Source organism: Antechinus flavipes, chromosome 3, assembly GCF_016432865.1.
Source record: "Antechinus flavipes isolate AdamAnt ecotype Samford, QLD, Australia chromosome 3, AdamAnt_v2, whole genome shotgun sequence".
Taxonomy (NCBI): Eukaryota; Metazoa; Chordata; class Mammalia; order Dasyuromorphia; family Dasyuridae; genus Antechinus; species Antechinus flavipes.
In genome coordinates, this window is record NC_067400.1 from 450,938,823 (window position 1) to 450,952,052 (window position 13,230).

The window sequence follows — 13,230 nt, forward strand, 5'->3', positions numbered from 1 at the left end:
TGGATCTCTTCGATAAAGAGAGCTAATTCAGTTTCAATTGATCAAAGATGGGCAGAAGCAGCTATACCCAAAGAAAGAACACTGGGAGATGAATATAAACTGCTTGCATTTTTGTTTGTCTTCCCGGATTATTTATACCTTCTGAATTCAATTCTCCCTGTGCAACAAGAAAACTGTTCGGTTCTGCACACGTATATTGTATCCAGGATATACTGTAACCTATTCAACATGTAAAGAATTGCTTGCCATCTGGGGGAGGGGGTGGAGGGAGGGAGGGGAAAAATCGGAACAGAAGTGAATGCAAGGGATAATGTTGTAAAAAATTACCCTGGCATAAGTTCTATCAATAAAAAGTTATTTTAAAAAAATAGAATAAAGACCCTAGTAGCAGTCAGATTATTAACAGTATTTTTTGCCTACATTCCCCAACCTGACTTACAGGAAATAATTTAACTTAAAGGTTCAGTACCTAAAAAGAAAATACCTGAATCTTTAACAGAGGGAAAAAAAATCTCACTTTTGATGGCTTCTGAAATTCATTTATTCAGCTGATTCTTTATGTTGGATCAATTTACAAATATTTATTTGAATACCTACTACTGATACAACAGTATGCTTCTGATATGTTTACTGTGTTTAAGGAATGTGTAGAGGTCATGTTAAAATAAGAGAGATCATAACAGTCATCCAGTTCATTCTCCTCTTTTTACAGATTGGGAAACTGAGGCAGACAAGTTTAATGTCTTCCCCAAAGTAATATAGGTAATAAGTAAGAAAAGTTTGATTTCAGGTTGGGCCTCTGCTTCCAAATTCAGAAGTTTTTCACTTTTTAATTGATAAATTAAGATTCATCTTCTCCAAAAATAACTAAAAATATAAGACAGTAAATTATTAATACCAAAGGTTTGTGTAGTGAAGGGTCTTAAGTTTATCCCATATGGGAATTGATAGAAGGAAATGGGTATTCTAGGGAAGAGAAGACTCAGGGGAGATAAAACTGTCTTCAAATATATGAAAAGTTTGTCACATGGAAAATCTAGTGGAAAGAATGCTGAATTTGTAGTTTGAGATACTTATGGAACAGTCAGCTTAAAGTGTCTATTTGGCAGTTGAAGATTTACAACTGGAACACAGAGGAGAAACTAGGACTGATTGTGTAGTTCTAGGAATATCTAATTTAATTAATGATCTAATGATCATTAAACTCATTCCATATCCTTTTAATTATCTAATCTTGGAGATTTTCTTAATCTTCAAATGTATTTTGTTATTTTATTCACTCTAGTTATAGAATCATTTGACTATTAGCATTACCTTATTATATTGATGTATTCCAGCCAAGGATATTGAATTTTTTTTTCAATTATTTAGGTCTTTTTCCCCTAAATTTCTGTAAATCCTGTATGTCTTCATAGGTTAATTTTTATAAATTTGGTTCATTTTTTTAAACTTAAATGGGACTTCTCTTATAACTTCCTCTTGAACTTTTTTTGCAGTTATTCTAGATTATTTGTTTTAAAAAAATTTGTTTTTATAGTGTATGAAAGTTTATAAAGCAATCTTCCCCTCTGCCTTGAGGTAGAATGTTATAACTCCCATTTAATGGGAAGAGAATCTTTGCAACATTTTGTTCAAGGTTTAATAGCTTAAAACTGAACTAAGAATTTTGTATTGTCCAATGTATACATATGTAGATATATGTCTATATTCTACAATTATACACATATATATTTCTTATATCACAAGTGCATATGTGTATATGTGTCTAGAAGCATATTTTATGTTATTGTTCAGTCATTTCAGCCTCATTTAATTGTTCATGATCCCATTGTAGGTTTTCTTAGAAAAGATAATGGAATGTTTTACCATTTTCTTTTTCAGTTTATTTTGTAGATCAGGAACCCGAGGCAAACTGGGTCAACTGATTTCCCCAAGGTCACATAGTATCTACAGCCCTATTTGAACTCAAGATGTCTTTCTGACTCCAGAGCCAGCATTCTCTCCACTGTGCCAATAGCTGCCCTACATAAAGAGACATACGTAATTACTTATATGTGTATGTGTTTATGGCAGCTTCACTATATAAAATACATGTGTCTGAAAGTAAATAAAACATCCTTTTTAAAAAATACTACATATCAGACCTTTTATAGATTTGATTAGATTCTCTTCCCTATTTCATCTGAATTAGAGAGTTTCTACTATTATCCAAAAGAATGCAGACTATTTTAATTCTGTTCTTAATATTCTAGATTCCTATTAGTAGCATATATTTAACAAACTTTAAAAATTAGGCCATGTTGTAAATTGCTTGTTTAAACTACAAATAGCCATTCTTCTGAGCAGAAAAAAAAATCATTAAGAAAGAGTATTTTCTAAGGTTTTCATTTCAAGAATTCTGTTATCTTCTTTTTTATGAAGTGTTTCATTTTTCAATCAGTCATGACCCAGTGTCAATGGAGCTTCATAAATATTTCTCCGTTAATTCTTTTGCTTAGTCTGTAGAGCCACTCCTTTTCCCCAGAAGAGAGGTCAAATGAACAAGTTCTCAGAAGTTCAGAGTTTTACAAAGATCAAGCATTTTGGTCCTTTCCACTTCTTGCCCCTTTCCCATAAGTCTTATACTCTGTGGTAAATATCATTTATTTAATGAAGCTGCTGCCAGTGAGGGTGGGGTAGGGTGAGGTTGAAACCTCAAGGTAGAGGAATACAACAGTTATTAGGAGAATAGCAAGATCCATATAAGGAATACTTTCCTTCCCTTCCTCCTGAGAAATCAGAATTTCTCCCAAGAAGGGGAAAGTGGTGAGGTCCTAGGCTCAGATAAATGAAACTGGTTCCAGCAAGGCAAAACATGAACCAAGCTTGACTTATGTGTGGTTTTGCTAGAGCACCACACTGTATTTAGCTTCCAGCAATAAGTTCTCAAAAACAGAAGTGCTGAATAGCTTTCTTTCATCATGGCTGCATCAGAGACAGTTGTATGTGCTATAAGTGCTATCAAAAATGGGATCTTTAATAATTCTTAAAGATTATATATATTGTGATAGCTATTTAGTGTACAATTTTTAAAAATAATTTTTCTAGTTAGTCTTCTAAAATTTCATTTAAATGACATCTTTTTTGAAAAATCTTTTTTTGAAAAGCTACTATTGGTAATAATGTTGTCTTTTTAATTCCAAATTTGTTTTTGCTAACCCAGTGATGATACACCCTTAAAAAAAATGCATTAATGCAGATTTTATTGGGAGCAGTTGTAAATGGTTACATAATTAGAAGGAATAGCAGGGCTTTTTCCAATTTGAATTCAGTCTACAATCAAATTTGATGATGGCTAATTATGTTAAATTATTATGTTTGTGTTACTAGTTTTTAGGAAAGGAGTTTATTATTCTCTAGTTGAGATAAAGGTACTATAGCTTATCGAAAGTGTATTTCACAGTTATTTGGAGTGCTCAGTTTAAAAAGCCACTTTTGAAGTTCAAAGGGAAACACAGAGAAGAAAGACAGATTTGAAAGTAATATAGAATTTATTATAAACTAAAAAAAGAGGAGAAAAATAGGCTATGTGTAATAGTGAGTTGTGGTTTCTAATATAATCCTCTTTTTCTATTGTATACCATATATAAAAATGTTCTCTGTTAAATTCAAAACAAAATACAATTTTAAATTTAAAAATTTGAGAACTACTTTCCTATAAGGACATTCGTAAGGTGAGGTAGTGTGACATAGTGGAATGGAGAAAGCCTAAGGCCAAAGCCTAGCTCTGTCACTTTTACCTATATGACCTTGGATAAACACCTTACCTTGTTGAGCCTGAGTTTCTTCATCTACAAAATAGTAGGTTGGACCAGATGATCTCTAAAGCCTTTTTACTTTGAAATCTGTGATCCTCCTATAATAAGTCCATAACTCCTGCCTAGCTATCCTTACCTGGCCCTCTCTTGACCTCCATTCTTCCCCATTCCTTATTCTTCTCTTTTAAGTTTCCTTTTATCTCTGAATAATAGTCTGTTGTTTCTCTGCTCCTTTGTCTATTTGGAACGGTTTTTTTTTTCTTCTATTCAAGTCACTGCCTTTCCCTTCTTGGTCTCTTTTAAACTGATAACTATGGGATTTTGCCAATCTGGACTTTCTTTACCTTCACTCTAAAATTAAGGGGATAGGCTAGATGGTCTCTGGATCTGTGATCCTACAATCCTATCTTTACTGGAAATCCTGTTGATGAGGTCTTCAATGTTAGGTGTGCTTAGCAGAAGAATAGATAAAAATTAATCCCAGAAGCAAATGAGGAAAAGGCTCTGATAGGGATCAGTATAGCTTCATGGTCCCATCCTCTGGAGAGGTTGTCCATTCTGAAATCCAAGTTATGTCAAATTCCTGAGACCTACTCTCTGTGGAAGTTTCCAGCAGGATGTCCTGTCAGTCATGCCCTGTCAGAAATCCTACTGATGTCCCTGTGGTTTCCCTATAAAATCTACATGGGCATCCCATGGCTGCCTTCCTTTCGGTTAGTCCGCCATGGTAGTCTACTTAATGGCATCTTTCACTTCTTTCCCCATGCCACATGGTATTTCTCCTTACTCCACCAAGCTTTCCAACCTCACTTCTCCTCCTAACTAACTCTTTTAGGATGCTAAGTATCTTTCAGCATTTATCTTGCCAGTTAAGGGCATGCCCCAACTTCATGGAGTGCTCCCTTTCCACTGGACAATGGTAGGTTCTACTGAGGAACTTGTCTTTCATATGCTCTCCCAACTCTATTTCTTATTTACCATTCCCAGTATCTATTGTATCCTTTCATTTTGTCTGTAACCTATTCCCCTAAATAAATTTACCTTTTGCCAAATAGAATGGCCATTGTGAATTCTTTATTTGACCAAACCCCAACTTTTGGTGCCTACCATAATCCAGTGTCTACATCACTTACATATATCATTGTTGCCTAATAACATATATTGAATGTACAACACAGTCATCTGGCTCTATCTCAGATATGATGATCTACTCTTAAATTTGGAACATGTCTAGAAATTGAAATTATTGCCCCATTACCACCTTCTCAGTCATAGTAATAAAAAAGTTCAAATTTAAGTTACCAAAGGTTATTATGATTTAAGAAGTAAATCATCAACCCTCCCCCTCCTTTAGTTACAATCAGATCATTCATTTCCTGCAATTCTTTTCAAATATTTGTGTATGATAATCAAAATGAAATCCCTTTATCTTCATTCAAAGATGCAAAAATAATTGAGGAAATGGAAAGTCCAGTTAGTTGCCTTGTTCAAGGCCACACAGCAACCCAGGTCTTCTGGCACCATACCTAGCACTTGATCACCCCAAAATCCTACTACATCTTTCACAGCATTTGTTGCTTTGAAGCAGAGATCTTTACAGGCTGCATACATCCTTGAACTGACCATTCTTCTCTGACAGGTTTATCACAGCTCTAGTTAGATCAGAGAGAATATAGATGTGGATTGCCCTAAACTTTTATGGGTTCTGTCCAAGTTTTTCCCAACAAGGCTAAGTATTTGGCCTTTGTTTTGTTTGTATAACACATTCTAATTAACTGTTAGATTGAAACATAGTACTGTACAGCTATCTCCATCTTTCAACATGGACATGTTGTCATATGTAAGGATATGTCACTTTTTAAGGTACTTTCTCACATATGACTATAGAAAAAATTCATGTCAAAGTGCTTGCAAAGAGTGTGATCTGACAATAATTCATCTGAGTACTGGAGGAAGGAGACTTGATGTAGAACTGTTACAATTGAGTATATAATCTTGTTTGGGGAAAACAAGATTTGATGGATGAACTTATGTTCCCTTACATTTGTATTTATCTAACAGAATTGTGGTTAGGAAATGATCCAGGATTCAGGAGGTCAGAAAGTAACTTGTTTTGCATACTGTAGTATTCTCTTGTTTCACAAGACAATTTCTCTAGGCAGGTGGTTCAATGATCATTTAGTACGGCAATGCTGAAAATGGTTATCAGAAAGCTAGAGGATGGGACACTCAACTTTTCTGTTGACTCAGCCCTGGACAGTGGGCTTTTCTACTATGTGGGGAAAATGCTGCATTCTAAAACAATTTTCACATGTTTATGTAATTCATATTGTTATCAATTTTGACCACATGAGCAATAACAGTAAAAATTTATATAATGCCAACTTGAATTTCCTTAGCACTTTTATTTTTGAGAACCCCAAAGTACTTTCACATAGATTATCTGCTTTTACCCTCCCAATAACCCTAGGAATAAAGAAACAAAGAAAGAAGGGAGAGACAAAGTATTATTTCCTCTAGTTTTCAGGTTCAAAACTTACTTTATTTTTAATAGTCCTAGCATGGAGGAAACAATATCTTACAGTGTACTTGTGAGGTATTTCCTCATATACAGTCATCTGAGTATCTGGGATTTTGATAAATAAAACATTTTATCCTACTGATGGAGAACCCAGCTTTTGTATTCTGTTGTCTTTTTATGCTCAAAATATTTGTGAAGATTATAAAAGCAATTCATGATATGAACTTATTTCTTAACCATCTCTGTATACAATTGTTTGCTTTCACTTTGCAATTTACTAGAGTATTATTTGTATAATTTTATTAATAATAGACACGATGATTACTTCCTTTTCTTTCCTTTCAGGAAAAAAGCTTTGGGAACTTTGTTACTTTTTTATTCATATATATATTCCATGTTCTTTTTTTCATGCCACAGAAATTGAAGCAAAGGAAGCATGTGATTGGTTGCGGGCTGCTGGATTCCCACAATATGCTCAGCTGTATGAGGGTATGTTTATATTTTTCATTTCTCATTCAGAGAAAATAAAATTGGACTAACCTAATGCCAATGCCCCTGAGATTCCTTTTATCTTTCAACTGTTAGCTCAGTCCTTCATTGGATTTCAAGTCTAAACCAGAAAGAGGCCATTTAATTAAATGCCTTTCTTTGATATAATGAAACTGAAGCTCACAAAAATGAAACTATTTGTCCAAGTCACACATGAGTAGTATTGGAGAAAATTTTGAATTCAAGTCCTTAGAGATTAGAACTTTTTTTCTATGCTGCCTCCTTTAGTGGTTATGGCATAGAATGTGGAGTCAAGAACTGAATTCAAATCCTGTCTCAGATACTTACTTACTAGCTATATGACTTGGGTATAAAATGGGATTAATAATAGCACCTAATAATAGCAAAGGGTTGTTGTGAGAATCAAATGAGATAATATGTGGAAAATCCTTTGCAAAACTTAGTTTGCTGTATAAATGTTAGCTATGGTTATCTTATGCCATAAAATTTTTGCATAGAAATGCACAGTTGTAGTTTAAGGTAGGAAGGGCAGGAATCTATTCTTCCTTCGCTTTATTTTTTTTCTTGTTTGCCATCAATTCCAGAGTCTTTTTACCTTGGGCTCCGTTCCACATTCTTTTTGTAATTGTCTTTCTGCAGTATCTTTAATTTCCTCTTCTTCCCTATTTTTCCCTTTCCAAGAAGCCCCAGAAAATGGTTTAGCATTTTTGTCCTATGGTAAGTTTCCTAGAAATCACATCAGAGTATGTCAATACTTCCTCTCTAATTTGAATCATTTTATATGAGGAAAAATCTTTTTTATAATAATAGCTTTTTATTTTCAAAATACATGCAAAGATAGTTTTCAACATTCACCTTATAAAACCTTATGTTCCAAGTGTTTTTCCCTCTCTCCCTCCCTCCTTCCTTCCCCAAACAGCAAATAATCCAATATAGGTTAAACATATGCAGTTCTTCTAAACATATTTCTACATTTATCATGGGACACAGTAAAAATCAGGTCAAAAGGGAAAAAATGAGAAAGAAAAAAAAAAAAAGCAAGCAAACAACAACAACAAAGGTGAAAATACTATGTTATGATCCAGATTCAGTCCTCGTAGCCTTCTCTTTGGATGCAGATGTCTCTCTCTATCACAAGTCTTTTGTAATTGGCCTGAATCACCTCATTGTTTAAAAGAGCCAAGTTCATCACAATTGATCATCACAAAATCTACTAGTTGCTGTGTACAATGTTCTCTTGGTTCTACTCACTTCACTTAGCAGCAATTCATATAAGTCTCTCCTTTCTGAAATCATCCTAGTGCTCATTTTTTATAGAATATTCCATTACATTCATATACCATAACTTACTCAGCTGTTCTTCAACTGATGGGCATCCACTCAGTGGGAATAAAAATCTTGATAAACTTTTTGGGTCACACATTTTCAGTGTATAGTTGCCTATGGAACTCTTCCTTTTTTGTTAACTTGAACTGATGTAGTAGGTTAATCAAATGAACCACCTGCCTTTAAAATTGTACTAAAGCTTACCAACTATAGCTAATGGCTACTGAAACATTTTCATTTGTAAACACTGTCATCTTTACTTCACAAATTCTGGACATTTATCTCTGTGGATGATATGTAGAGACTGAGGAATAGAGAACACTGAGCTAAATCAAGCCCTAGCTGATTTATGGAGCTGTGACAAAAACACCTCTTTGTACCCTACTTTCTTCTATTAAAATACTCAATTTCCCTTCTCTCCCTGGAACAGGAGGGAGAAAGAAGGGTCTGTGAGCATACTCTGGATTCTTTCAACAAAAGGTTCCATGTAAATCCAAAATATTCTTAGTTTAAAATGTGAAACACTCATATATAATTAATAAGAAATTCATATAAATCTTAATAAACCTGTGCTTCACCAGATGCATATAAACAGATATGTTGAATGTATTATGAATGAGACAATATTTATCTTAACTTGGCTGAAACTCAGTTTCATAACTCTGGCCACCAGAGGGGGAATAGTTTTTTATTATTGTTAAGTTGCAGTTTACATATCAATGAGTACAAATAAATGAGATATAACTTGTCTTGAATTTAGGGACTTTACATCAATTAGGGAATAGCTAAATAAGTTGTGGTATATGAAGATAATGGAATATTATGCTTCTATAAAAATGATGGACAAACGGAATTTATAAAGGCTTGGAAAGATTTACATGAACTGATGCTAAGCAAAACAAATAGAACCAGGAATACATTGTACACAATAACAGCAAGAATATGTAATGATTAACTATGAAAGACTTGGTTCTTTTCAGTGGCTGAATGATCCAAAACAATCCCAATAGACTTTGGACAGAAAGCACCATCTACAACCAGAAAAAGAACTAGGGAGATAGAATGCAAATCAAGACATGCTATGTTCACTTCTTTTATCTGTTTTTTCCCTCTCCCATACTTTTTCCCTTTTGCTCTGATTTTTCTCTTCCAATATGATTCATAAAACAATGTGTATTAAAGAAAATAAAAATTTTTTAAAGGAATTTAGGGGCTTTAGATATGAGATAGTAAACAGAAAGGAGCATAATGCAAATCATAATGCTGAGAATTAATATGCTGACCCATTATATATGACTAATATTACTTAGTCCTGAATAGTGATTTACAAGCCTATCATGCATGGTTGATGGTATTTTGGAGAATTACCAAGTGACTGGGGATCCCATGGTGGTCTTAGTGCAGAGCATGATGTTAGCATGAAACTAATTTCTCAGTATAACTATTAGGAGAATGGTTAGCTTTTTGTGGCAGTCTGAGCAAAGTGTACTCTTAGAAACTTTTTTTATTAATCTTAATAAAAAGAAAGTTTTTGAGGTTTCTGGAATTTGGCAGGCATTTTAGAAACTAAAGGCAAAAACATTTCTCTGTCCTGAAAGTGAATATGTCTGTTCAGCCGGATAGCTCATAAATTTAGTTGAGTGTGAATAAGTGGCCTTAGTACAGATGTCAACTCTAAGAATGTTTCTCAGAGCTCCGGTCAACATACCTCTTTGATAATGTGAAGATAGAAAAGCTTGGGCTGCTTAATATTTGATCATGCCCAAGGTCAGGCATATAATTGTTGTCATAGCTCAAATTTTCTTCACACTCTTAAAAGCACTTATCACATTTACAATAAAACCATCTGCTCTCTTAAACTGTGTCAACAAAGCTTTTACCCAGGAATAACTATCATTTAGATTCATGGGTTATGTAGCATTTTAATGACTAAAGTAGGTGTCCTCTCAAAAAAGCAAAGTATTATGATCCTCATGAATTCTTTTTATTATTAAATCAAATGTTTGTATCTTTTTTTTTTTTTTGTAGATTCACAATTTCCCATCAACATCACGGCTGTAAAGAAAGATCATGATTTTCTTGAAAAGGACCTTGTAGAACCTCTTTGCAGGTAAATAAAATGTCTCATTTAATGCAAAAAGTAAATGAATATATAATGCTCTTAATAAATACACTTAAACTTATTTACCAATTCATTCATAAGACTGTGATAAGGTTGCACAATTTGTTCTTTCATTCAATGGACATTTGTTAAAATCTACTCAGTGCAAAGCACTTTGCTAGGTACTGAATGATAAGAACTTAAATTTATTTGTATCAGATCTATGCAGATGATTCCCAGATGTCTATATGTAGCCATATCTCTCCTCTGAACTTCAGTCCTCCATCATTGTTAATTGCCTATTGAAAATTTCACACTGAATGTCTTGAAAGGATCTTGATATCAACATATCTAAAACTGAATTTATCTTTTACCTTAATACTCTCTTTTTTCCACACTTCCCTATTTCTGTCAAAGGCACTACCATACTTCCAGTTGTCCAAGTTTGTAAGCTCATCATTATTCTAAATTCCTTATTCTTCCACACCCCACATCCAATCAGTTGCCAAATCTTTGTACCTTTATAGCTTCTAACATATCCTATCCTGTCTTTCCACTTACACAGCTACCCCCTTAATTCAAGCCATCATCACCTCTCACTTAGAGCATTACAATAGTGTCTTTATTGGTCTTTCTACCTTAAGTATATTTCCACTCTAATATATTATACACTACTGCCAAAGTGGTTTTCCCTAAGTATAGATCTGACCACATGATTCCCTATTTAAACAAACCCTTATCTGTTCAGCTTTTAAAACTCTATACAACCTGTCTTTTCACTGTCCTTGAATGTAACTCCCTCTTCCTCACTACATGAGCCAGCAAACGTGGCCTTTTCACTGGCCCTCATTCATGACATTCCATCTTGTCTCTGTCGATCCTCTCTGCCTGAAACCCATTTCCTCCTTACAGGAAGGTTAGCAATGTCCAAATGTGTCAGAGAGGTCAGAAAAGACTAAGATTGAAAAAATACTTTGGAATTTAGCAACTAATAGTGTATTAATAAACTTTGAAAGTGAAGTTTGATAAAGTTGTAAAAATAGGAGCCAGATTGAACATGATTGTAGATTGATTGGATTTAGTGCTTGAACTGACTTTTAAGGTTTCTAGTCTAATTTTTATCTGTAAAAAGAGGAAACTGAGGCTTGTAAAGATGAACCAAATAAATTGAATAGTAGGGAAATGTAGGTAACTGATGCAGATTACATGTTTAGTAGGGATTCTAATTTGAGTTATATGTAAAATATGAAATTTTAGTGCTTAAAGAAAATTTAGAGGACATCTGCTCTGATCATTTCACTTTACAGTTGAGGAAAATGAGACCCAGAGAATTGTAGTGGTTTGCCTCAGGTCTTATTTTTCCACATGTTGCTGCATTTAGCTTCTTTTAGCTTCTAAATTAACAAGCTAGAATAAAAGAACTACAAAGTTATCTTGTGATAACAGAATGTTCTTTCCTGTTTCCGTTCTTCAATAAGAGACATTTGTATCTCTAAGGCAAAGAGGAGATAATATAAAAATTGACAAATAATCAAAGATATGCATAACTTTAATTAAATATTTCCATTATTTCAGTTTGCTTCACCCTATAGCACATACATATGGTAATATTTACAGGCTGTTTGAGCCCAGCCTGTGGTAGAGTCTTCCAAGCTCAATGATCAGCTACAATTGAACACAGTGTATCTTGACCCCAACATAGTGATGTCATTTTGGTCTTCTTTGAATTTGAAGGACAATAACTATGGTAACATTTAGGTTTCTCTTTCAAAGTAAAAATATAACTACATTATTAAAGATAGATGGGTGACACAGTGGTTAGAGTCTTGGACCTAGACTCAAGAAAACCTGAATTCAAATTTGGCCTCAAACGTACAAATGATATGACCTTGGACAAGTCACTTGGCCCCTGTCTACCTTATGATGGAAATAGTAATAGCACCTACCTGTCAGGATTACTGTGAGGTTCAAATGAGATAATATTTGTAAAGTGCTTAGCACAATGCCTAGTACATAATAGAAGTTTAATAATTTTTATTCTATTGTTTTCCCCCTCCTTTGATAAAATGTGGTTTCTGTCTGTTTTAAGAAAGGGCAATATTGTGTGTTTAACAGGATAGGTTGTACTGTAAAGTAACTTCTATTCCCAACTCATAAATAGGTAGAACTAGAGGGAAAATAGGGTGGAAAATATTGACCATTTGTGAGAGATTATATTGTATGAAGCATTTTTTGGCTATAGGTGATTAAATTGAAAGACAGTGCTAGCTCTGGAATATTTCAGAAGTGCTTTAAATGGAAGTTGTTTCTTGCTAGTTATTGTGTGTATCCCTATTTCACCCAAGAGTGCCATGGTTATGGCTGGCTAATACCAAACTGAATATTTTGAAATTGCATTCAAGTCTGTAATATGAGGCTGTTTAAGTCATAAACTGTGAGCCAAATTAATTAGATATGATCCTAATTGATAAATATTAATAAAAAAACTGAGTAAAATCAGATAAGATATAGATATACACACATGAATGACTATATTACAAAAAGCTTTGGGAGCTTGGTGGACATAGCTATGAATGACAGGTATATAAATTGTGAATTATAATTCTTCTTCTGATACTTGTGGGCTTGGTTAAGTCAATGACCTTTTCTATCAGGATATCCTCTTCTGCAAAATTCTCTGTAGGAGTGTTATGAGAACTATCAAAATAATTTTAAAATACTTTTTAAGATGTAAAGTTTTCAATAATAATTGTGAAAGCCAAGAAAACCAAAAGACATTTTCTTTACATGTTTATGACATGATATTCTACAAAGAAGAGTTAAATAAGATAAATTTTCATAATTCTTGTATATTATTTACCTATAATGTACACATTTCTATATGCTCAGTTTGCTACGTAATACTGATCATCCTGTGCAGTACAAACTGGGCAACAATTATATTCATGTTTTTGAAGTAATATATTTTTAAGAAC

General features: G+C 33.6%; 1 protein-coding gene across 3 annotated transcripts in view; it reads left to right on the plus strand.

Moving 5' to 3' along the window:
- STARD13 (StAR related lipid transfer domain containing 13) overlaps window positions 1-13,230 on the plus strand; it is a 291,189-nt gene that overhangs the window by 204,526 nt on the left and 73,433 nt on the right. For 2 of the 3 annotated variants that reach the window (XM_051986474.1, XM_051986473.1), the window contains exons 2-3: window positions 6,736-6,807; window positions 10,183-10,264. In XM_051986474.1, the coding sequence (XP_051842434.1) occupies window positions 6,736-6,807; window positions 10,183-10,264 (154 nt within the window). Of the gene's footprint in view, window positions 1-6,735; window positions 6,808-10,182; window positions 10,265-13,230 lie in introns of those variants that run through there. The other variant, XM_051986476.1, reaches the window with a different exon arrangement.